General features: G+C 57.3%; 1 protein-coding gene across 1 annotated transcript; it reads left to right on the top strand.

Annotated features, from left to right (window-relative positions):
- The first annotated feature begins 804 nt into the window (after positions 1 to 804).
- CPNE7 (copine 7) lies at positions 805 to 16,733 on the top strand. The gene is given in 16 exon segments (XM_087971360.1): positions 805 to 1,423; positions 8,040 to 8,222; positions 8,525 to 8,599; positions 8,713 to 8,787; positions 9,746 to 9,829; positions 10,162 to 10,251; positions 10,519 to 10,617; positions 10,801 to 10,887; positions 11,116 to 11,175; positions 11,996 to 12,029; positions 12,032 to 12,128; positions 12,334 to 12,388; positions 12,997 to 13,048; positions 13,288 to 13,421; positions 14,792 to 15,028; positions 15,614 to 16,733. Coding segments are annotated over 16 exon segments (1,677 nt in total). The 5' UTR covers positions 805 to 1,246; the 3' UTR covers positions 15,752 to 16,733.
- Positions 16,734 to 24,968: the final 8,235 nt, after the last annotated feature.

The raw sequence follows: 24,968 nt of genomic DNA, 5'->3' as shown, positions 1-24,968 counted from the left end.
TTGGGCTTAGATTATCCAGAGACAAGAGAGGAAGGGGGGGCAAGGAGGGGAAGGAAGACAGCCACCACGGCAGTTGCTCTTCAGCCTTTCCAAGGTGGTGGTGGTGGGGGCAAGGCAGACCCTCCTGCCCCAAGAAGGGCTGCCTGTCCACCCTGGGCAAAGTGCCTGACAAGCTAGCGGCAAGCAGCACCTCCAGGTGTGTGCATTGGCCCTGGCATCCAAGTCCTTGGGTTTTGCCATCCCTGTGAAGCACAGAAATGTCAGGATTCTGACTGCATTTGGTTGGGCGGAAGGATTCTTGTCAGGGGAAAGAATCTTTCCACACAAAAGACAAGCTCTGTGGGTTAAATGAAGGTACAACCAGGTGGAGCCGTGGATGGCAAAAGGCAGATCCCAGAATGCTTTTTTGAGGAGCAGCTGAAGGTTAGCAGGATCTGATACTTTCTGGCACCATCCAGGCTCTCGGTTAGCCAAACCGGCTTCTATAGGCAGCTTCTTTGCCCAGGCACCCAGCGGGTGGCAGGATGCAGTCAGGGGATGCAGTCAGGGGTCGTCCCCCCAAAGGGCAGCCGTGTGTTGAGGGCAACCGAGAGGTCTTGGGCTGCCCCTTCATTTCCCCTGTCTTTCTTCTGATACCTGCAGGCCAACAACCTCTTCCCGGCCAGGGCAGCCCTTCCACCAAGGAGCAGGGAGGCTCCGTGGGAAGCTGCTTCCTCTCTAGAGGCAGTGCACGTGGGCGTCTCAGCGTGGTCGGCCCCTCTTCTGCCGGTTCCACCGAGGGGGAAGCCTCCAACCAGGAAGCCCGCAGGCAAGAGCAGCTTCTGCTGTTGGGAAGCAAAGGCGGCTCCCTCCTTTCCCCGTCTTCACTTCTTTGGAGGCCAGAAGACTGAGGGGTCCCCACCCCCAGACCCAATTTGTAGAGAAGCCAGGCACAGTTGCACCCAGGTGCCAGCAGCAGCGGAGCTGAGTGGGAGCAACATCAGGGAAAGGAGGGAGAAGAACCACCGCTGTTTAATTTGCTCTGAGGAAGCCTCTTAATTAGGCTCATTTGGCAGCTCCCCAGCAGCCACCAGTGCAGACCGAGGAAGGGGCACTTGGCACTTGGGAATGCTCTGAGCCGCCAGCCTCCGAGCGTCATCGGGCTCCGCTGCTCCCAGCCCCACCGACTGCTCACTCCGTGGACTCGGGCCTCAGTCACCAGCCGTGCAGCCGCTCTCTCCAGGGCCCAGCCCCGCTCCCAGGCAGAATGAATGACAACATCCTGGACCCGGCATCCCAGGCCAACCTGGGGGTCGTCTCGGCCACCTGCGTCTCCAAGGTGGAGCTCCGCGTCTGCTGCAAGCACCTCCTTGACCGGGACACCCTCAACAAGTCGGACCCCTGCGTCGTCCTCCTCATGCAGTCCCAAGGACAGTGGGTCGAGGTAGGTGGGGAGCGGCTGCAGGGAGGGGGGAAGGGAAGCGGAGGGGGGGCAGCTTGAGACGGGTCCGGGAGGAGGGCAAGCTGGGCAGGACCCTCAAGGGGAGACGCCTGCTGCCAAGGCCCCAGCAGCGGCTCTTGCTCCTCCTGGGCTGAGCCCCAACCACGCATCCTCCCTCCATCCTTTCCAGCAGCTTCCCAGCTCAGGGTCCTTCCAGTTCTTATCCCCCCTGAGCAGCAAAGTCATTCCGAGTTGCTCAAAGGCTGTGCCCGACCTTCTAGTGGGTTAGGGAGGTCTGCTCCAGCCCCCCCTTCTCTCCACAAAGGAGGGAGGGGTTTGTTGCCCTCCCACGGGGCAGCCCTGGCCCCAGGGAAAGTGTCCTTGCAAGGCCCTGGAGATGGGGGCCTTCTACAGCCCAAGACTCCTCTCGGGAGAGGCGGGGCCAGCCTTTGAAGTCCAGCGGAAGGACGGTTGGGTTGAGTCTCTTTGGGCTGGTTGGTCCCTTCCTTTAAAGGAAGACCCGAGAATGGGGCCCGTAAGAGCTCGCAGGGTGGTGGGTGCCCTGTGGGCAAGAGCCGGTCTGGGGCCCGAGGGGCAGAGGAGGAGGAGGAGGAGGAGGAGAGCTGGGCACAGACCAACTGCCTGGTTCCACCAAAGAGCACAAAGAAGGGTCTTTCCTCCCACCCCGCCAGAGAGAAGGCCTGGCCCAGGAGGGTGTTGGTGAAAGGCGGCCCTGGAGGCAGCTCCTCTTCCTGATGGCTTCCACTGCCAGGGCCGGGAGGGAGAGCCCTCGGCTCCCCTGGAGGAAGGCATCAGCGCTTTCATTGGCGGGTTAATTGATTAGAAATTAGATATTAAAGGTGCCTCGTATTGACACATGTGCAAAATGTATGCACAGCTCATTTGAAAAGAGGAAAAGATGTGAAGTAGTAAGGTGGGAAGCCTCTCGGGAGGCTGAGGGACACCTTCACCCTCAGCAGCCCATCCACCAAAGCACGGAAGGGACCTGCCCAACTCGCTTCCTGCCATCAGCTCCTGTTAGCGGACTCAGCCAGTAAAACGGAGCGAGCTCTGCACCTTGACTGGCTGCTCTGCCTTCCTCCCTGAAAGTGCCTTGGCTCCCCCTTGGGCTCACCGGGAGGTCTCCTTGCTGAAGCCTCAAAGGGGTGTAGAGGCAGAGGCGGCTCTATCTGGCCGACCAGGAGCTCTCTCTGGGTCCCCCAGCCACGGCGGAAGCCAGTTCTGCTCTGAGACCCGTAGTTAGGATGCAAGCAAGGCTGTCAAGGCTGTTGGGCCCTCACAAGGCCCCAAAGACCCCTCCCGGATGACAGGCACCGAAGCAATGCAGCAACTCCTTGAGGCTGACGGGGCGGGAGGCTTCCTTGGAATCGCTCCATCTCTGCACTTAGGAGGGCTGGACTCTCGTTTCTGCTGTTGTTGCTGTCTGTGAACGGATGGAGTTGGCCCTCCCAGCCCCCTCGCTAAAGCTCCTTCCCAAAGGCTGGAGAATCCTGCAAGAAACCCCAGTTTCCTACATCAGGGACTTGGGTTGAGGCCAAAGTTCTTGCCACAAGCTCAGAGACTCCGTTGCTTCCCTTGATTTCCGGCACGATCCTCAGGTACCCACTTTCTGCCTGGGCCTTGAGTTCCCCTCACCTGCAGGGGCCCCAATCCACTCTGAACCAGGGTTTGTGCAGGGCAAGTGCACCGTGGACATCGTCCCCCTCCATTGGCTGAATTGGCCTGGAAAATCTCCTCTGGCTCGGGCTTTGGGTTCCCTGGCCTTGGGGCCCAAAGGCAGGAAGAGCATTCCCTGGTTTCTGGCAGATGGGCTTCCTTGGAAGGTCTGTCTCCACGTTCAGCTCATCAAGTCAAACCAGACAACCCAAGAACGGAGCCAGAAAAACAGTCGCAGGAAAGGAGATCCAGCTATCATCAGATACCACTCAAATCCTAGTTTAACAAGCAACACCAGAGACACATATGTGCACCGCAGAGGGTGCTAAATGCCTGGCAGCCTGTGGTGGCCGTGGGCATTTCTCCCTTGCCAAGGGAAACTCCCTGGGGCACCAAAGCACCGTGGCCACCAGCTGTCCAAGAAAGAGCTGGCGTGGCTGTAAATAATTTCAGGGGGGAAAGGCCCAAATCAAGCCTCAGGAATGGAATGAGGCCCATTCACAGCACAAAACGGTCTGATCCAGGCACCAGGATCTTGCCCTCCCCTGGCTGCCTTGGCACTGCCCCCAAAATGAGCTCCCCAACCCATGGGGAGTCACCCCCTAAATCGGGGCACAGGTGGACAATCCCCCCGTCCCCCAGTTGGCCTTGTTGCTCCACCCTGTCCAGAGCATCCCGTCTTGTGGGCATGTGGCAGTGGCGGGAGGGCTCTGCCAGGCCTGCTGGTTGCCCCAGTCTGCCCGCAATTCTCCCCTTGCTTTCTGGCCTGTGGCTCTTTTGCCAGCCTTCGGGGGTAATTATTGCCTGCAGTTTCAAATACTCCTTAGAGGTGAAGGTTTCCCTCCCGCTCCGCTTGACGCTCCCAGGTGACAGGCACTGGCAACCTGTGCTAAGCTGGGCGGGCCAGGAGATGGGCCCAAAAGCCTCCCCCACCCCAGCCTGGCTCCCAACCTGAAGGGTCTTTGGCTCCCGGTGACAGGGAGGAGCGCACAGCCAGCAACGGCGCTTGCGGCACCCATGAAAGGTAAAAGGGGCCGTTCTGCAGGGGTGCTGCGGTGCGGAGGCTGGGCAGCTCCCTGCTTTGGGGCACAGGTGCCACTGCCTTCCCCCGGGGAAGCAGAGAGCCCCCTCACTCGGGGGCTTCTTGGCCAGTGTAGGGAAAGGGACTTTCAAACACGCCTGAAGGGAACCCAAAAGTAAATCGCCTTCCATGGCTGTTCTGGCACTGAAGCCGAAGCTCAGCAGTTGAGATGTTGAGTCACCTGAGAAGTTGGCAGGAGCTCCAACAGGTGATACGCACAGCGACTACCTTTGCGGGGTTGCGGTGAAATGTCTGGTGATGGAGGTGAATGGCTGAAACAGCCAAAATGGCTGCCTGAACGTTAATGGCCTCGCTCTCGCGGCCTGGCTGTTAATTGCAAAGCCCGGCTGAGCCTGGAGGCTGGTGAGTTTCCGGAGCCCCCCCCCCCCCAAGTTCCATGCTCCCCTTGAGGTCCTGAGTCCTCTGCCGACCCCGCTCCCCGTTCAGCGGTCATTCCCCGGGATTTAGTTCCATTTCTGCTCCCTCGTTGGGTTTTTTAAACCCTCTTTCCTGTCCAGTCTCTGTCCCGGGAGCAGACCGTCCCTCCATGTGGCGAAAGGAAAGCTGGGTCCCAAAGCGCTGAGCCCTCCTGCACCCAGGCTGAGCCCCACAGAGACCCAGAGGGGAGCCCGGATTTCTGGCATTCATCACCCCAGAAAGGAGGAAGGGAAAGAGCCTCTCGTGCCTCTCCGAAGGCGTCCCGACCAAAGTGTCCACAAAAGATGGCCGCATTTCTTTAGCACCGGCCATGCACAGCTGGTGCCGGTGAGCAGCTCATCCCTCCATCATCGGAGGTCCCACCAGATCCTCGGGCCCTTCAACAGGCATAACATGGAGCCATTTAATTGGCCGCGAGGCTTTGCACGATTCTTCTCTTTCATCCAGCCAGCTCTCCTCTGAAGCAACCACTGATTGCCTGTTGCTTTGTTTGGAAGCCACAGTGAAGCCGAGATGGAGTGGAGGAAGGGCCGGTGGGGGGGTTGAAAACAAGACAGACAGCTGGCCTTCAAAGGAGCCTCCGGGAGGGGGAGCAGCAGCTTCCCCTCCAGCTGCAGACCTCAATAGAGCCGCCCTGCTACAGGCAACCGAGATAATCGGGGGCGGCCCAAGCTGGGGGCCCATTTAAGCCCTCCTGCCCACCAAGGGGCAGATCCAGGTTGCCTTGCAGGTGGATCAGTCAGCTTCAGACCCGCCTGCTTTCTGAAAGGGATGGAGGAGAAGCTCGGAGCATGGAGCAAAAAATCGATCCGGAAATGTTGCTCTATTTTCAGGGGAGCCACAGCTGTCTTTGCCCATGTTAACAGCCACGAAAAATCACTTTGGCTGATGTCCCCTGTGTGGCCGGACGTTGATAAAGTTACCGTTTCATGCTTGGCATTATTTAGAAATCAGGAGAACCCAGAGCGACGGGGCAATAGGTCCGACGTGCTCCAGGAGCCGCTGGAAAGGATGCGGCTGCAGTGAGCAAGCCGAGGCATCTGCAGCTCGGTGGAGATGGGAAATATTGGTGGCCTTCGCCTTGTCCAGCTGCTGGGGAGGAGGGGGGGTCCCTGGGCAGGCCAGGTCCCCTCCTTGCTGCAGCCAAGTCTTTGGTCTCGTCACCTGCGTCTCTGTGCACATCTGGAAAGAACCCAGAGCTGCTCTTTGTGAGGCACCTTTGATCAGTCAAGGAGTCCACCAGTCCGTCACCCCCGAGGCTCAGCCCAAGTGCAACAACCCCAGCGCAGGACATGGTCCTTCCAGCGCCTGACAGGCCCTGAAATCAGATCACACAGGCTCCTCTGCCCCCCTCCCCCCCCCCAAAAAACCCTGGCCTTCGATCCACCCACTGAAGGCTTCCAAGGGAGCTGACTGTCCCTTCCGGATCGCAATTGCTGCATCCAACATATGGGTCATGATGAGGCGGATTAAGACTCCACCGCAAGATGAGCTGCGTGGCTTACTTTGAGAAGTGGATCCAATTAATAAACCTCCCACTCCTTGAGAAGAAGATATTTGGGGAGGGACAGAGAAAGGGGCTTGGGCGGAATCAATTGCCACAATGTGACCCCCCCCCTTCTTTGCTTGGCACACCAAAACCCAAACCGACCAGGAGAAGCCAATGGACAGCTCTGCTTGGCTATCCACAGGGGCAGCGGGAGCTTGGCACGGCCCATCTGGTGGCCTGATGCAGATAAATCGTGATCGGGGACCTGTGTGTGTGGGTGGGTGGTAAATGTGTGTGCTTGAAAGACACCCCCTCCCCCCAGAAAATGGGTATCCTTAGCCTGGAGAGAACTTTTGCCTTAGCCCAAGAAAGCTGCCCACATCCGGAGGGAGAAGCTGAAGGGAAGAGCCAAGAATGCCACCCTCTTCTCTTCTCTTCTCTTCTCTTCTCTTCTCTTCTCTTCTCTTCTCTTCTCTTCTCTCCTCTCCTCTCCTCTCCTCTCCTCTCCTCTCCTCTCCTCTCCTCTCCTCTCCTCTTTTCTTCTCTTCTCTCTTCTCTTCTCTTCTCTCTCTTCTCTTCTCTTCTCTTCTCTTCTCTTCCTCTCTCTCTCTCCTCTCCTCTCTCTCCTCTCCTCTCCTCTCTCTTTCTTCTCTTCTCTCTCTCTTCTCTTCTCTTCTCTTCTCTTCTCTTCTCTCCTCTCCTCTCTGTCTCTGTCTCTGTCTCTGTCTCTGTCTCTGTCTCTCTTGCACTATGAAAAAGAAAGAGAAGGCTGGATGCTCTCTGGCTCTTGAGAAAAGATTCTTCTACCTGGCTCAGCTTCCACGGAGGCTCTTAGCATCAAAAGGCTCCTTGGCCTCCAGCATCTTTAACAATTAACACATTCCCTTCAGCCAAAACCTTTCTGGGCAAACTGGCCTGTATGGAAGATGCAGCCTGACATTTTGCAGCTTCTCTATTTCTCCTGTTCTGACAGAGATTCCTGGCATAATTGACAAGGCATCAGTCATTTTCCAGGGACCAGTTAGAGAGGAATGAGCTGACCTGGGTGCTGAGGAGAGGGAGCTGGCACTCCCGCAGATACAAAAGATGGGCAGGAAATAGAAAACCAGGCATGGAACTTCATAAAGTGATATCACAGGCGCAATCTGGTTTCCTTTCTGAACAGCAGCATGACTGATGACTTGCTTGGTGAGAACAAAGCACTAACTCAAACCGGATTCCAGGAAGCCTTTGGCAGAAGCTGCTACCTGAGCCAGGAGCGATCTAGTCGCCAGAAGGCAGCTCCTGCCCTGGGCAGCCCCTGAAGAGCCAGGAAAAGGGGAGGCAGGTTGGGTCTGACTGTCTGCCCCCCGCAAGCGCTTTCCCGGTCAAGGCAGGGCCGCAGAGGTGCCGCGCTCCAGCCAAGCTGACTTGGGAAGAGCACGTTCTCCGTGCCAGCTTCTCCGGCTTCTCACCCGGGGCAACCGAGGCTCCTTCGTGTGGCTGCGTGGGAGCCTGGCACTCCGTGTGGTTTTCCCCCGAGAGCCTCACCGGGGCCGGCAACAGGCCCCGCGGAAGCCCCTGCCCAGGCTCGGAAGGCGCAGCCAAGAAGCGCTCCGGACGCACAACCGGAGGTTGAATTCATCCAGGCCTGGGAGAGGAGTCGCCTTGGCCCCGCCCTGGGGACCCAAGCGCAGCGCCCCTTCCTGGCTCCTTCCTTCCAGTGCTCCCCTTCCCAAGACCAGCCGGCCAGGCTGTGCCGCCCACCCCGCCTGCCTGGGGTCCTTGGTGGGGGAGCGAAGCGCAGGAGAGGGTGGGGACCCCGGGCCCGCCATTTGCCAGGGCAGGGTTGGGGGCTCTGTACTTCCTCCATCTGTCGGCCAGGCTAAGCCTTCTGGGCTTGGGGGGGTCGGAGTGCAAGGCCTCGCGGGTGACGCCACTGTCTGTGCCTCCAGGTGGACAGATCCGAGGTCATCCGAAGCAACCTGAACCCCGTTTTCGCCAAGGTCTTCATGGTGGACTATTACTTCGAGGAGGTGCAGAAGCTGCGCTTCGAAGTCTACGACATCCACGGACACAGCGGCCTGGGCACCCACGATGACGACTTCCTGGGAGGCATGGAGTGCACGGTGGGGCAGGTATGGCGGGGGTGGGGGGTCTCTGGGGCCCGGACTCTGGACACCGAGGCCCCACCGGTTGGGTGCAGCAGGAAGGGGCCTAATCTGCGAAGGGGCCCCTCAGAAGAAACTGGCAGAGGGGCCTCCCTGGCAGGACAGGCCCCCAAGGCTGCAGACCCCTCCCACCCCCACCGCAAGGCTTAGGGTTAGGACCCCCTTTCCCCACCGGAACAGGGCTGCAGGGAAAGGCTCCCCTTGGTGGGCCCACCCACCCCCACCCCAAGAAGGGTCCTGCCCACCCACCTTTCTGCCCCTCCTTGCAGATCGTGGCTCAGAAGCGGGTGAGCAAGCCACTCTTCCTCAAGTACGGGAAATCTGCCGGCAAGTCCACCATGACAGTGAGTGCCCCCTCCCAGCCCCCACCCTGCGGCTGGATGGAAGCGGAGGCTGGGGGGACCCCCTGACCCAGGCCCGGCCTCTGAAGGGGCCTCTCTTGCCCCCCTCTTCACAGGTGACCTCGGAAGAGATTTCTGGAGACAACGGCTTTGTGGAGTTGTTCTTTCGGGCAAAGAAGCTGGATGACAAGGTGGGGGGAGGGGCTGGGCGGCTGTGCTCTTCTCCTTTGGGGGAGATCAGCCCGGGGAGGGAGGGTCAAGGTGACCACACCGGGCTTGAGAGGGGCAGGCAAGGGGAGAAAGGAATGGCAATGCTGCAGGACTGCAGGCCATTCAGCCAGGCGGGTGGGGGATAAATTGGTCCGGATAGGTGAATGCCAGCATAGCCCCTGTGCCCACCCCAGCACCCGTCTGCTCCCACAGAACAGGAAAGTCTGAAGCAGCTGCCCAGGAGCTGGAGGGGAGGGTGCAGGTTGAGCAGCAGTTTTTATTAGGAATGAAAAACTGACATCAACAGTGAATATCTAGCAAATGGGCTGTGTGTGTGTGTGCGTGTGCGTGCGCGTGCCTGTGTGTGCCCGTGTGCCTGTAATCAGAGCCATCCGTGCAAATTCGTCATCTTACGTGACAGAGATAAATCAGGCTGGCATCAAAGCTGTGAAATTGAATATGAATGCCTTTTTTAAAAAATGAAAAAGGATATTTAAAAGTTGAACAGATGGAGCAGGAAGTGAGAGGAAGGAATGCTGGAGAACTTGCTGGGTGGGTCTGTCAGTGGGGAAGGGGCTTCTGCACACACCCCGCCCCCCTCACTCTTCCCTGCCAGCCAGCCTGCATGCAAGGCCAAGTGCTGCCCACTTTCCTCCCAGGGGGTGGGGCTTAGGGGAGCCCACTCCTGCTCCCCCCCCTTCATTTTCCCAACCATCCAATGGAGTGAGGAGGGGTCTTCAGATGCCCAGTGAAGAATCGACCCAGGTGGGATTGAGCAAAACTCCCCAGGTTTGGCCCTCCCACCCCTGCAACCAGCCTTCATGCCACTCAAAGGAGCGCACAGGGGCACCCACAACTCAGGCGGGCCTGGCAATAGGACCCCGAGAAAGAGGAGGAGGGGAGCCACCCCTTGATAACAGGTTACCCTGTCTCCCCTAGGATCTTTTCAGTAAATCCGATCCCTTTCTGGAGATCTATCGGATCAATGATGATGGAAGTGAGCAGCTGGTACACCGGACGGAGGTGAGCATCCCCTCCTAGGGGCCAAAGGATAAATCCCCAAGGCCCCCGGTCAGAGGGGAGAGCAGCTGCTTCTGGTCCTCATGGTGAAAGAAGGGGGGGCTGGGTCCCAGGATCTGCTTACACCCCACCCCCAGAGACCTGTCCCAGCCCACTGCAGCCATGGCCCTTGGGGGCCCCGGGCCCTCACCCCTCCCTCAGATCAGCCGGAGGGGTTCAAGGGGCAGAGGAGGGAGGCATTGGTTGGGGTCTGACTGGGAAACCTTCAGGGCCTTGTGGACAGGGACCCCCCCGCCCGAAGGCTGCCTTCTGAGACCCTCTGCCTCTCTCCGCAGTTTGTCAAGAACAACCTGAGCCCCATCTGGGAGCCCTTCAAGGTCTCCCTGAATTCCCTCTGCAGCTGTGAAGAGAAGCGGAAGCTGAGGGTGAGGGTTTTTGGGGGGGGGGGCGAAGGGCTCCCCGCTGATGCCCTAAGCCGGCCCCCAGCTGCTGGGGGTGCAACTTCAGCAGCGCCCCCAGCAGGCAGATGGGAGGCTCACAGGGGTCTCTGGGGTGCGGCCTCCCATGCCTCGTTTCGGAGACCAGCCGTGCATTGCGCCCTCTGGTCCTGGGGGAGGGTGGGGGAGGGGGAGGCTGGGCAGAAAGGGCCCCCGCCCCCGGGGCTCCTGAAGGGCCGTGTCTCTCGTGGGCAGTGTGTCGTCTTCGACTACGACTCCCGAGGGAAGCACGACTTCATCGGAGAGTTCTACACCACCTTCGAGGAGATGCAGAAAGCCACAGGCGGCAACAAGGTGGGCACGCAGGGAGGAAGCCAGGCAGCCCCCTCCCCCTGGGAGCTCCACAGCTGGGGAGGGGGCTTCCTGGAGAGAAAGCAGCCATCCACAGCTGGGGCTGGGTGGGGGGTTGGTCTCTGTCCAGACCTGAATGGCCCAGCAGGAATAAAAAGAGACCCCTTTCGCCCCTCCCCGCCTCAGATCCAGTGGGACTGCATGAATCCCAAGTACAAACTGAAGAAGCGGAACTACCGGAATTCAGGCGTGGTCATTCTGCTGGACCTGAAGGTACGTGGCCAGTCCGTGGGGCGGTGCCAGGGCTCAGCAAGGGGGAATCTGAGGGTCAGGCTCTTGCCCCCTTCATCCCCGCTGGGGGTGGCAGCCGGCCTGGCCCCCGTCCTCGTAATTCTCCCCACCGGCTGCAGCTCTTTGCCCTGCGTGGGGCCCAGAGCTGGGCTGGCAGGGAGCAGCTTCCACCCTGCTCGGCTTCTGGCTGACGCCCAGATTCTCTGGAAGATCCACAGGGTTTACTCCTTCCTGGATTACATCATGGGCGGCTGCCAGATCCACTTCACGGTGAGTCGCTGCGCCCGGCCTCCTCGCTTGGCCCAGAGCAGGCCGAGGGTCTCCGGAGCCGGGCAGGGGCGCCCCTCAGTCTTTGGGCCTGGGGGCTGGTCTATCAGCTGCTCCGTTTGCCCTCGCTGGGTAGGCATGGGCAGGCTGCCTGGGCAAGGGGGAGGCTAAGCCTCGAGGGAGGGGCCGTCTTGGGCTTTGTTTTGGGCCGGCCCTCCAGGCGGGCTGGGCCCCCGCCAGCTCCTTGGCCACCTCAGCTTCTGGCCCTGGCGGTTGGAGCGCCCGGTTGGCAGCTCCGCACAGATTCCTCTCTTTCAAAACAAGAGGCGGGTGGCAGATTGCGTTTTGAAAGGGCATCTCCTTCCTGGAGTGAGTCAGTTCCAGACGATGGCAAGGAACAGATTGCTGGCTCCGGGCCCACTTTGCTCGCAAGGGCCTGCAACGGGCAGCATCCCAGGAACGAGAGCCCCTCACACGCCGGATGGGGGCAGGTGGGTGGGTGGGCGACGAGGGAGACGGCGTCCATTCCCACTTGGCTCTGAGCCCAGGGCCGAGGGGCAGAGAGGGGCTCTGCCGGATTCTTCCTGTTCTTGAGGTCAGTTTCTCTTCACTCCCCCAACCCAGTTTGGGCAGGAGTCGGTCCTGAGGACGTCCTCCTCTGCCTCCCCAGGGTGGCCCGGTCCTGTGCCCCCCATCTCTGACCCCGTGGCAAATGACGGGGAAGCCAGGGTCTGCCCCTCCTCCTTGGCGTAGCCCCAAAACTGGGGAGACCAACCTGCTGGCTGCCTGCCTCTGACCCCCCCGCCTCTGACCTTACCCCCAGGTAGCCATTGACTTCACAGCCTCCAACGGGGACCCCGAAACAGCTGCTCCCTGCACTACATCAACCCTTACCAACCCAACGAATACCTGAAGGCCCTGGTGGCCGTGGGGGAGATTTGCCAAGACTACGACAGGTGACCCGGCCGGGGGGTGGGGGGGATCTCGGTGTTGACCAGCTTTGAGCCTCCCTCACCCTGGCGGGTTGGAGGTTCATCCCCACGGGAGAGAGCAGCCACTTTGAGGCATCCCCCCGATAGGGTCTTGGGGAAAGCAAAGAGCGGGGTGGTTGGGGGAGGGGCTTTCTTTGCAGCCGAGTGACCCGTTTCTGCTTCTGCACAGTGACAAGAAATTCTCTGCCTTGGGCTTTGGAGCAAGGATCCCCCCCAACTATGAAGTAAGTCAAGGGACCTGCATGAAACAAGACCGGGGGGGGGGTCAGCAGAGCAGAGGCCTCTGGTCCCCATTGGGGAGGGGCTTGGCCAATGTTCCTGTGGGAGGCTGGACCCCCAGCTGGGTGAGCCGCCATCGCATCATCGCCTCTTGCCCCAGCCCCGCCTTTTATGTGCCTTGGTAAGAACACCGGGGCCCTTGTGGCATCTGAGGGGCTGACGTGTTTCGGAGGTCTTGAAGGGTCAGCTGCCCAGCCGCCCAGCCTCAGGGCCCCACAAGTTTCTCTCTGCTGCCTTGCTGCCGTGAACTTGGCACTCGGCTGGCCAGCCTTTCTGGGTGCTGGTGTGCCCGCCAAGCAGCCGTGAAGCAGGGCAGATTGGCATTTGTGCCACCCCTGCATCCAGATCCAGCCTCCTGCCCTCCCCAAGGCCTCCCTCCACCTTCTCTTGCCACCTGGCTGAGTGGCAGGAGCCCGAGTGACAGCTCCGAGTCCTCCAGGATACACCAGAGCAGCTGCCACGGCTTCCATCCACCAAGCGATGCCAACAGGGCAGCCTCTGAAACCGGGGCTGGAGGGGGCTCCCCAATTCACCCCCCTCCCTCCCTCCTCAGGTCTCCCATGATTTTGCCATTAACTTCAGTGCCGAGGACGATGAGTGTGAAGGTGAGGATCCGGTCGGCTCCTGTTCCTGCTGCCTCCCTGGTTGTCCCTAAAAGGCGGCTGGGACCCGTTTCCCCCAGAAGGGCCCCAAGGAGAAGCGCTGGCAGAGGGGCCTCCACTCTCTGCCTGGGGGCTTCTCGGGAGGAGCAGGAAGGTTTTTCCTCTCTGCTCCTGGAAAGATGCCCCCCAGCCCCCCCGTGCTGCACAGAGGATGCCGCTGAATCTGCCCCTCTCCTCGCCAGGCATCCAGGGGGTGGTGGAGTCGTATCAGAGTTGCTTGCCCAAGATCCAGCTCTACGGCCCAACCAACGTGGCTCCCATCATCACCAAAGTGGCCAAAGTGGCCGCAAACGAAGAAAAGACCCAGGAAGCTTCGGTGAGTGCGCGGGCATCAGGAGGAACAGCCTGGGTGACCGTTGGGGGTCGAGTCTCCTCCGGCTGGGTGCCCCCCACATTGGCTGGAGTTGAAGCTCTGGCGCCAAACTTCCCACCAGCAAGCGGCCCCTCCGCTTGATTGAAAAGGGGAGCCCAGGGAGGCCGGGCTGCTGCGGTGGATTGGGCCCCTTGCCTATGGAAGCTTTGGACGGGCTGGGGGCCCCTTGGGGCTCTCGGAGGTCGCTTGCTTTCGTGCAGGTGTTTCATGACACAAACTAACAGGTACCGTGACTGATGGGCCAGGAAACGCCTTCCCGGCGGCAGCTCAGCCAGGGCCCCTCGTTCCAGGCCTGAGCTACAGAGAGTCTCCTTCCTTGGTTTGAACACATTTCCTCCCCCCCCCTCCCCTCCCCCCTCCGTTATTGACATGTGCCAAGTGGGCGAAGACCCCGGCACGGCTTCCCTCCTCCTGCTCTTGACAGCTCTTGGCACGCTCGCTAAGTGGCTGAAAGCTTGGCTGCCAGACTGACCAATTAATGGCGGCAACTGATGTGTCCGTCCGCACAGCCTGGGCCATGAGTGGGGGGGGAGGGGGGAGGCTGGGCTCCGGGCAGAGCAGAGCAGAAAGGCCGGGGAGCCCGAGGGGGCCGGGGGGGGGGAAGCAGAAGGAGCACCCTGGAGGAAGGGAATCCGCTCCAGCCGCCTTGGACTCCTCCTCCGTTGGCATTTTGAATCGGGTCAGTCTGATTAAGGAAAGCAAAGGGAATTAAGAAACAAACGGAGAACTCATGAATTTACCCGATCAATGTGGTGGCCTTCAGTATGACGATTGGTTGTCAGAATTGCTTTCCCATGGAACCCCAGAACTGAGGCTTGGTTTTCTGGAGCACCTCCAGCCCCCCAAGCTCTGGAGTCTGGGCCCTGGGTCAGCGGTGGTCAGAAACCTCTTGGGCCTTTGCAAAGCCCCCGTGGAGGGCAGCGTAGCTCCAGAGTCAGCCCACCACCCTCTGCGGCTGGTGCCCACTGGGGCTGGGCCTCTGCTGCTCTCACGGGACTGTAGCACTTGACACATGCACAGGAGCCCTGCAGCTCTGGCCGGAGAAGGCCCAGAGAGAAAGGAGGAGAGAGAGGTGGGGGGATTTGTCCTTTGCCAGGAAGGAAGGAGGGAACCCCTTCCCCTCAATCTTTTGGAGGAGGAAGCTTTGGGGAGGGGCACTGCCTGGTCTCTCCTCCTCAGTCCAGCTGGCCTCCCAAATTCCAGAGCTCACCAAAGGGGGAGAATTTGGGGAGTTCGGTCTGCACCCCCGACCTTCCCCCGGGTCTCTTCCGTCGCCCTCCTGCTTACTTCCTGCTCCCCCCGCCTTTCCACAGCAATACTTCATCCTGCTCATCCTGACTGACGGGGTGGTGACCGACATGGCCGACACGAGGGAGGCCATCGTCCGGGCCTCCCATTTGCCCATGTCCATCATCATTGTGGGCGTGGGCAACGCCGACTTCACCGACATGCAGATCTTGGACGGGGACGATGGGATCCTTCGCTCCCCCAAAGGAGAGCCTGTCATGCGGGACATCGTGCAGTTCGTCCCCTTCCGGGAGTTCAAGAATGTAAGTGCCCCCCGATTCTGCAGCCATGGGCACCTCCAGCACGAAGAGAGTTTGCCTTGGATCCCCTGGGGTGGCAGGTTCCCCTGGGGATCCACTTGGGGACCCTTTCGCCAGGCCTCTCCTGGCCTTCCTGGCCTGCTCTTCCCTTCCCTTTGCTGCCCAGATGGTGCCCAGGTGCTGCCAGGCCTCCAGCCTCCCTTCCCCACCCTCAGGGCTGCCCTGCCCCCCCCCCCAAGAGCAGAGCAGGGCCCCCTTGAAGAAGGGGACCCAGACCGCCTGGAAGGGCCTTAGGGAGAGTTTGGCTCTGCCCACCCAAAGGATCTGGGGAACGCGGGGTGTCCGAGTTGCTCTCCACAGGTTTCCCACCTGCTGCTCACCTCCGTGCACTTCAGACATGCACCTTACGGGCCTTTGTGCATCCTAGGATTCCGGGGGGCTTGGGCATCTGTTCCTGCTTTTATTGGCAGTTGAAATCTCTTGCCATCTTGCAGTCCTTTTGCCTAAGGGAAGCTGCTAGAATAAACGCCAGGCGCTGCAGTGGGATGGCAGGTGCCAGCTGACCTCTCGGCTTCCTTTGTCTTCCAGGCTTCGCCCACCGCTCTGGCCAAGTGTGTGCTGGCAGAGGTGCCCAAGCAGGTGGTGGAATATTACAGCTCCAAGGCCTTACCCCCCCGTGGCCCCCAAGGGAGCACCCCTGGCTCTGCTTTGAACTCACCGCAGTGACCCACCGGCCCACCTGCGTCCGTCTCCCCTCCTTGTGCTCGTTCTCCAGAAATCAAGACCCCCCCGAGAGCTTCTCTGTCCCCCATGCAGAGCAGGATGCCTTCTGTGCCCCCCTGGCCGTTTGGGCACCGGGACAGCGAAGTTGTGCAAGAGGCCAGCAAGTCCAGGAAAGGCCCTGGGATGAGGGAGGGCAGGTGGGCAGCAGATGCTCCAAGCTGAGCAATGCCAAAGGGGCAGCAGGATGGCCAGAGGGCAAGGAGGAAGAGGCAGGCCGAGAGGGGAGGCGGGTGCCCTGCGCCCCTCACCAGTGCCATCCAGCTACATCCACACAGACTCCTCCCTTCCTTCCTTCGGGGGAAGAAACGCCCCTATGTTTTGTAGCCGGGGGGGGGGGGGACTGCTCAAGAAACAGCCGCTCCCCTTCTCTTTGCAACGGAGGGCCCTGGAAACGAAGGAGTAAATGAAGGAGGGGCATTCTGGGCGGTGGGGGGCAGAGGACAGAGGCACCCCAAGGGGCTGAACTTCACAGAGTGGGCCGGGAGGGACCCCCAGGATGGGCCCCTGCGCCTGCCTTCCACGGAGGAGCCCAGGACCATCTCTGGAGGGTTTCAGCTCTTGGGAATGGAACCGCCGGCTCTCCCCTCCCAGTTCCTTGGGAAAGGGGTGCAGCAGAGAGGCCCCTGGCACCACCTGGGTTGTCCAGCCCCCGCCACCCCCGTGCAGAGAGGGCTCCGCTGGTGATGAGGCCGCCTCTTGGCCTGGCACAGGGCCAGGTCTGCAGCGCCAGAGGACCGGTCCGTGTTGGGAAGGCACTTCGGTCCATTTCCCAGCCTCTCCTGTGCATGAAGTGGTTCAGGTCTGGGCCCCATTTCCCTCCGTGTGCTCCGTGGTTGTCTTTTGCTGTGATGTGTCATTTGCTGGTGGTTGCATGAGAACCCCTAAATGTACCCAGGAAGATGGCCAAATAAAAAGCAGATTCTGGTCCCTTGGCACTCTTGTCCTTTGGAGGGGGCCCTATAAGCCTCTTGAAAGAATCACGGACTGCACACTCTTCAAACCGAAGGCCGTTTCTAACCGGAGGCCAGCGTGCCGCATGAGCACACACCTGGTTGATGTCTCGGTCGTGGGGACAATATGGGCACTTTGGTCCTTTGTGACCAACTCTGGAGTGACAAACCACCTGTACAGAGTCAGCCAGGCCTCAGGTGCATTTTGCGGTATTTAAGAACTGGCAAAAAGTACGGAGGATGGAGGTTTTGGGTGGCTGCTCCAGATGCCAGCACCACTGAGCAAACAAGAGCTTCCATACGCCTGCAGGGTGATGCCCAGGGGTGGGTTTGGGCCGAACGCCCCCCTTCCCTCTGCCTGAGGCGTTTCTTCTTGCAGCTGTGACACGTCCTAAACTCCCATTTCAAAACCCTTTTCTGAGTGTTCGCATTGCGTGTTTCAGAGGCACAGGATGCCCATTCTCTGAGCCAAGTGTCTGCTCTGGAGAATTAAGGCCAATTAGCCCAAAGCCCACTGCAGTTGGGGCTACAGAAAGAGCTTTGCCTCCAAAAACACGGCACCAAAGGAAGCCAGAAGCCACCCAAGCGGAGCCCGGTGGCACTTCCAAGTCGCCTCCTCCCTCGGGAGCAGGGAAAGCAGGACCTGCCCCTCAGGGACACGGTTCAAGGCCACAACTGGAGCACCACTGGACTGTCTCATGTTCGTCTTCTTGCCAGGATCAGTTTGGTGAAGGCTAGGAAGTAGGTGACCCTGAGTGCTAGTCCTGCCTTGGGCACCAAACCAGCTGGGTGACCTCAGGCTGGCCCCTCTCTCTTAGCCCCAGAAAGGAGCCAATGGCAAATCTCTTCTGCAAAATCTTGCCAAGAAAACGGCAGGGATGAAGCCACGCAGCCTCTGAGAATCAGGCCTGACTGAACAGAAGGTGTGTGTCTGTGTGGGGGGGAATCTTATTGCAACAAGAAATAGCCAAGAGGCCAGGTAACCTGCCCTGCAACGACAACATTTCCCACAAATGTTGTGTCTGTTCTTACGAAATGCAATCCTAAAATGCACACACAGCGGTTGGGGTTGTAAGCAAGGAGGGGGACAGGAAGAGGCTGAGCGGCTGGAAGCAGAGAGAGCCCTGGGGGCCACTGTTCCTTCCGCAGTCCTAGTACAAACACCCCAGCTTTGCTCTACTAATTTACACACATAATGTGATCCAAGCTCATTATCGTGATCCAGACCATGGGCGACAAAAGGAGCTTCTACATAAATTAAAATTTGGTGTCTTAACGTGACAGTTCTCTTTGAACTTCTTTTATTCAAGAACAGCAGCCGAAGCTACCCTGGGAGGACAGAAAGTTCCCCTGCTGGTGCATTGCCACATTCAGGAGAGAAAGCTAAATGGAGGGGAGGCTGGAGGAGGAAGGGGAGGCAGCTCCATCCAGGGGTTCTCTTGTGCAGCTAATCGGGCGGAAAAGAGCTTCCAAATGGGCGCCTTAAAAGATTTTGCAATCCAGGCTCTCTCTTGCTTTGCCCCCAGCGCTTAGGCCTGCTCTGAGAAGCACCTTCCGCAGGGGGCCTTCCCATTTCCATCTCGCGCCGAGCCTCAACAACGTGAGCCATGTCAGCCGGCAAATGGTGCATGGGTTTCCTTGTAGGTTTCTGCTTCTGATCACAGCCACCCTGAGATGCTGCCCAGGGGCTCAGCGAGAAGAGATTCCAATGCAGTCAGCAGTTCAATGGGATTAACTGACGCTTCCTACCACACACAGTGAATCAAAGGCTCTGAGACGCCAAGGGAACAAAGTGGAAACAAAGCATCGTCAGGGCCTTTGTGTCCCATTGTCATGGAATTAAAAATAAGAATGGCCGTGTGTCTGGGAGAGAGAGAGAAAGGAGGGTGGGGGGAGAAGGACCCCATCCATGCCAACATTCTTTCAGCACCGGACAGCATCAGCTGAGCCGCTGGCTGAGCCGCTAGTCCAGGTCTGGGTTGGGGGTGCTTCAGCACCACGGACAGAGGTTTATATGGCCCAAGACACACGTTTGTCTTGGATGTTCCGGCAAAAAATGAACAAAACATGGACTTTTCTATCTCCCAGTTGTGCTCTGGAACCAGTAATTGTTTTGGGCATGTTTTTTTTTTTAAAAATGGCCAAGCTTTAATAAGTTTTAACCAGCAGGAGAGACAATAACATGTTCTGCTGATGCTTTGCCTGGAATCCAACATATTTTTTTTCACAACCAGTTTAATATATGGTTATATTCTGAAATGCAGCCTTCCTTCATTTGTCTGGGCACAAATTTGTACAATTTAATCACATAACACGATGCAATAATTTAATACATTCTTCCCATTCACACACACCCCACTCCTACAAAGCATGTTTGAACACCCCCAAGTCTGCCATAAGGCTGGGGCATTCAGGAGCACCAGTTCCAGAGTGACTGTCCCCCACCTGACACCCCCTCCCCAACAAGAGGAGCCAGGCTCTAACCATGAAACAGCTCTATTCAACAGAGACAAAGTGATTATTTCTGACTGTCAGGATAATTGCTCAAATTGTTCTTGCAATAAATGGGGCTTTGAAGCGAGATGTATTCATGCTGACAAGGGTGAAGTTTGATGGGAAAGCACCTGCTTTAGCAAACGGGCTTGCATGCAGCCGAGTCTGGCAGAAATGCTGGAGGCTGAGATTGCTACATCCTCCGTTCAATTGTTCAAAGGTTCCTTGGTCATCCTGCTGGCTGGCTGCTTTCCAAAAACAGGCCTGGCTCCCTGGAGGTTCATTTCCCAGAGAACTTCCTTTGTGGCCATCTTCGTCCAGGAAATCCTGGTTCTTTGGCTCCAGCCTTGCAAGAGGAGCAGCCAGGCCAGGAAGGAAGGGCTGCCCATGAAGTAGGCACCCGGGGGAGGTCAGGGATGCCTTCCAGCTGATCACAGACCTGCTCAACCCTTCCTTTGAAACAAATCTGATTTCACGCATGCTCCATGCAAAGAAGCCCACCCACATTTTCCCTGAGCCCTGGCTAACGTTGAAAAGGAGTGAAGAGCAGGATGTTCCACTTGCCCCAATACCTCACCATCCATTTTGCCCCAATACTTACCCCCCCCCCCCATCCCGATCAATCTGCCACAGAGTTCTTATTTTTAGCTCCTGATTCATCTCTGTATAAAGAGGGATAATGGATGTCACCATAGAAACTCTTGTGCCTGATAAGATTCCTGCTGGAGCCCATCCTCTGCCGAGGGCAGATGTTTCTTGACAGAGGAGGAACCTGAGGCCTCCTTGAGTGCTTCTGTCATGGCAGGTGGGCCACCTGGATGGGGAAGAGCCAGATCCATCTTCTGCCCTTCCAAGGCTCTCTGGGCCTGGCTCTCTATTGCAGGTCGGCTGCGAATCCTGGGCTCCCATGTCTCCTCCTAATTGGGTGTGAACTGAGCAGAGATCCTTGGTTCTCTTTGATGTAGTGATTCTTAAATGGAGGAAACCTTTGAGAAACATCTGTCCCCACTACCCAAATACAATGTGTTGCGCCTGCAAACTCCGATTGTCTTGGACAAGAATGGCCTCCATAACCGTTTGCTCCTCTTCCCTCAGTGGATTTGTGGAAAATCAGTGCATTTGCCAAGAAAGTTAGGTTAACAATAAGGAGGCAAGGTTGACCTTCCCATCCCAATTGGAGATTCTCTGGGACTGATGACAAAGAGAATAACTTTTTAAAATATCATAAATAAATATAGAGATAGATTTTTCTCTGGTTTCAGCCATTATAAACAATAACCTTACTGCTTGATTCAAATGACCTCTTGTTATTATTCTGGCCACAATTATTTATACTACCATTGATGATGTTATCTAATTTGGGTAATAAAATGTATGCAAGAAAATAAGCAAACTCAGAGGGCACCAAGGACCCCACAATTATTTGTCCATTATTTAGTTGACTTTTCTGCAAGAGCAAAAGTTCTTCAGGCCTCGACAAAGTTGACCAATTTCCTTACAAATACAGAGGTTCAAGTTTTAAAAAGAAAGGAAAAGATCAATGATTCAATAACTGGAGTACGTGGGAGCCACATCCTTTGCTGTGTGCTGAATTGATCTGAAATTGGCTCCTAAGAATCCCCCTGAGGAATCCACCAGACTCCCTGACCACAAAGTGTCGCAGAAGAAGAATTTTGGAAAGTCTGCACTGCAGCAAATTGAGGCTGGCTTCCTTCAGTGGGCCTCCTCTCAAACCACAAAAAGGTTTTGGCCTGGCGGGCAGGTGCCTGTGGGCCAGCCAACCCAGGGAAAGGGTGCTGGAGGCCTTCCCTTCAAGGTCAGGAGGCTGGGGCCTCTCGGATGCCAAAGAACCTCCAAAAAACCATTCCTGATTTTGTGTTGTGCGGTGGATGGAAGAGGCAAGCTGCGTGTCCCAGTCGATTTCTTTCGATGCTGAATGCAGCTGAGGCTGAGGGTCCCTCCCTGTCCTTGGCAGCTGCAAACGGTTAGGAAATCAGACGGGACCCCAAAGGCCCCTCAACATTCATCTCAATCAGTTCAACCTCTCCTCCAGTCTATTGGGTGGGCTCAACTGCCACCCCCACCCCCACACACAGACATAACCCCCCCCCCCCACACCCCCTGCTGTTGAAAGGTCCTCACTAGTAGAAATCCTGCCTGTGTGTTTGCACCAGCTGGTCATAGTACTGGGAAAATTGGGGGGGGGGGGGGGAGACCATTCAATATAGGGTAATTTGTCCTGCTTTTCCCCCCACATTTCCTCCCTGCTGCAGGACAAAGAGCTCCTTGGCCTGAGAGCTCTGGTCACCTATGTCTCTTGGGCCGGCGCTCCGGCCATTAAGAGAGGCCTGAGGTTGGCTTTGCATCTGCCCTAAATCAGCCATTGGCTCAGTGCCTGCTCTTGCCCTCCCACTTTCTTGGCTGCATTCAGAAGCCAACTTGCACCCGGGTTTGCGATACTTGCAGGCTGAGGAGCTTCCCTGAAGAAGCTGAATTCCTCCTCCAGCCAGGGAAGGGAAAGAGCCCCCTCGGGAAGGCTGGAGATGCGGGGGGGGGGGGATGAGCAGCAGCCGCAGCCCAGCCACAGTACATGGAGGCCAGCTGCATCCAGAGCGACACAAAACTGGGCTAATTGCAGGGAGTGACGGGGAATGATTACAGGGTGCAACAGGAGCCGTGCACATGCCTGTCCACCCGTCCCCCAACTCTCCCCCAAAGACTCTGAAACCCTTCAATCACTACGTTTTCCTACTGTATGAACGCTGCCTGTCCATTCTTCCTTCTGACATGCGCAAAACACGGAGGTACAGATGTCCATCTTCCAAAACTGAACAGGCTGGGCTGGCCCACATCTCCAGGTCAGTAAAGGCCTGGAATGGAAGCAGGAGGAGGGCCAGAATTTGTACGCTGGATTCCCTTTGGGTGCCCCCTCACGGGGGCCATCAGCAGCTGCCCAAGGAAGCCTTCTGGTGTCCCAGAAGACGTCCTCCAGAAGGGCCCACCCCGCCCAGGCTAATAGCTGTTGAGCCTCAGGACTTCCATGAGTTGAGCCAACTCTCTTTTGAAGCCAACCAAACTGGTGGCCAGCAATGCACCTCTGAAACCGCCACAGAAAGCAGCAGGCAGTTCCCCAAGCCCCAGGTGGGAACTACTTTGCCATGGAGGTTCCCTTCTCACTTTTGGACCTGTTTCAAAGATGGAGACAGCAGGAGCTCCACTCCTCAACTCAACTGCTCAGGGGGTCTCAATAACACCAGGTGCCCTGCCAGGTGCAATTCAGGGTTAGTTGTCCTCTATGAAGCCCTTCAGGACTCAGGACCTGGTTACCTAGAGGAGCATCATTTCTGGCTGGATAAGATGGTGGACTCCAGATTCTAGCTGCAAATTTGGGGGATCTTGGAAACATGCTGGCTCAGTGGCTGGGAAATACCTCCCTCCAAGGCCTGCATAGTCTCCTTGACCTGTTGGACTTCCATAAAGCCACAGAGACCTGCCTTCTTGTCACTCGGGGTGGGCCAGGTGGTGTGTGCATCTCCTTGCTGGCATTTGCCGGGGAAGATGTTTGTGTTAGTCACCCTCTGCAATGCATGCCACGTTCTGTTTCATTGTTATTAAATATTTTTACTTGCTATCTTAATCCTATTGTAAAATCACTTTGGGATTAAGGCATTATACAAGTAAATACAGAGAGAGAGAGAGAGAGAGAGAGAGAGAGAGAGAGAGAGAGAGAGAGAAAGAGAGAGATGATTAGATACGTAGGCAAAGAGATCTGCACCAGGCTGGATACAATTCCAGAACTGATATGCAGGAAATGCAGCCTCCTCCCTGCAGGAACATCTCCCCTCTGTTGGGGAGGCCCTGTTGGCCTGAGGCCAGAGCCTTTTTAGGGAGTCAGCCCCCTCCTTTTCCCAAGTTCCTTGCTGGGCCAAGAGAGCCTGGGGTCAGTGCGGAGTCAGCTGGGGGAGAGGAGGGGGGCCTTGTCTCTGGGGCTCCACCAGCAAAACCTTTTGCAGTTTTGTGAATGCGGAGGAGGCCGTTCCTTGAAATCGGAGTGAATGTTTGTTCTCCGTGGGCCGATGGCTTGGGCAGGTCCTGGGATGCTCCACATGAGCAACTGTGGCTGGAAAAGAGGCCCCTGAAATCCAGGTGAGGCTGAAGGGTCCCTGAGGTTCGGCCGAGGCTCTTGGGGCCCTGTGAGTGCCCCACATCATCCCCACCTGAGATTCCCCTGTGCCATGCCACCCCCAGGGAACCACATGGGTGAGGGACCCCTCCTGCATGCCCAGGTTGATTGAGATGGGGCTGAACTGAACCGCCCCCCTCCCACTTGCCCCCCAAACAGAGGAGATGAAAGGATATACAGTCTATTGATTGAGTCTCACTGGCAACCCCCCCCCCTCCTTCAAATGCCCAGAAATGCCCCAGAAGGCGGGCAGGGGGCTGCAGCCCCCCCCCCCCTTGCACTAAAACCTTGTACTTTGCACCATCCAATTGCAGGCTCCCCTGAGTGGGACTCTGCTGCCCCCGTGTGGCGGCTGGTGAGGTGGTGATGATGCCTTCATTTGCTGGCTATGCTTGCAACAGCCCAACCGGCTGGAGGCGACTGGAAAAAGATTTGCAGGTTTCATTTCCGGAGACGAAGAACTGACCCAACGTTCAAACTTTGGCTGTGGTTGTAGCATTATAAAAAGTGCGAAGCTCCCTTAAAGTCTAACTCTTTGTTCAGTGGCATAATCCATCCTCTCTGGCCAGGCAGTTTGACCTCTGACCAAAGCTTTCTGGCCATTAGGAAGCTTGTCCTATCAGACCCTGGAATTTGTCTTTTGCCTTCATTTAAATCCTGTGCCCCCCTCCGCCCCACTAGAGAGAGATCGACAGGTCTTGGCTTGCTTCTATCAAATCAAATTGTTATTATAGCCACCTGGTCACAAGAAATAATAAACAGGTAGAAATAATTACGTGCAAAACTGGAAAGTAAGAAAGAAAACGAAGGCCGTTGTTCCAGAGCCAGGCGGTACCTAGAGAAGCAGAGTTGGGCAACTGAAGGCTCTCTCCGTGTGTTTCTCAACCTCAGTAACCTAAGCTAGGTGGACTTCAGCTTCCTGGCTGGGGAATTCTGGGAGTTAAAGTCCAACTGAATTAATTTGCTGAGGTTGAAACATACGGATCTAGGATCTACGAGGTTTCAAGCAAATCAAGATGAGGGAGACCTAAAGAAAACAGCTGATCTCAGCTCCTCCAAATTCCATTCTGATCCTTGTCAGTCAGTTGTGGCTTGCAAGTCTGATGGAAGTGCTACTCACGGTCACACAGACTGTTCATTTTGCAATAAAAGATTACCGGGATCATTGTTAGCATCAGGATGTCACCCAGCCCGTCTCTCCCCCAGAAATTAGTCAAGAGGAATCATTATTACATCCCAGTTTGCTTTGTTTCCAGGCATTTTTAAAAACAGAGGGTCTAATTCTGCAGATACTCCAGGTAGATGACCATAAAAGCACAGCAAAAAAGGGGAACTTTATTGGGAAAAGGCAGCGGGTGGTGTGGCCTAGAAAATGGTCCTATATGCACCTGCATCTCTGTCCTAATAAGAGTCCAAAATTCTGGGTTTTCTACTTACTGGGGAAACTCCAGGTAAAGATCTTCTCCACCACAAGCTGACTCCTTCAAAGCTGTTGGACTACAATACCCTTAACCCACTGTCAGCAGGGCCAGCA

Source organism: Notechis scutatus, chromosome 9 (assembly GCF_049901735.1).
Source record: "Notechis scutatus isolate UNSWTSFEM ecotype Mainland chromosome 9, rNotScu1.2, whole genome shotgun sequence".
Lineage (NCBI taxonomy): Eukaryota > Metazoa > Chordata > Lepidosauria > Squamata > Elapidae > Notechis > Notechis scutatus.
The sequence above is the reverse complement of the archived record's forward strand: the minus strand, read 5'-3'. Positions and strand labels throughout refer to the sequence as shown.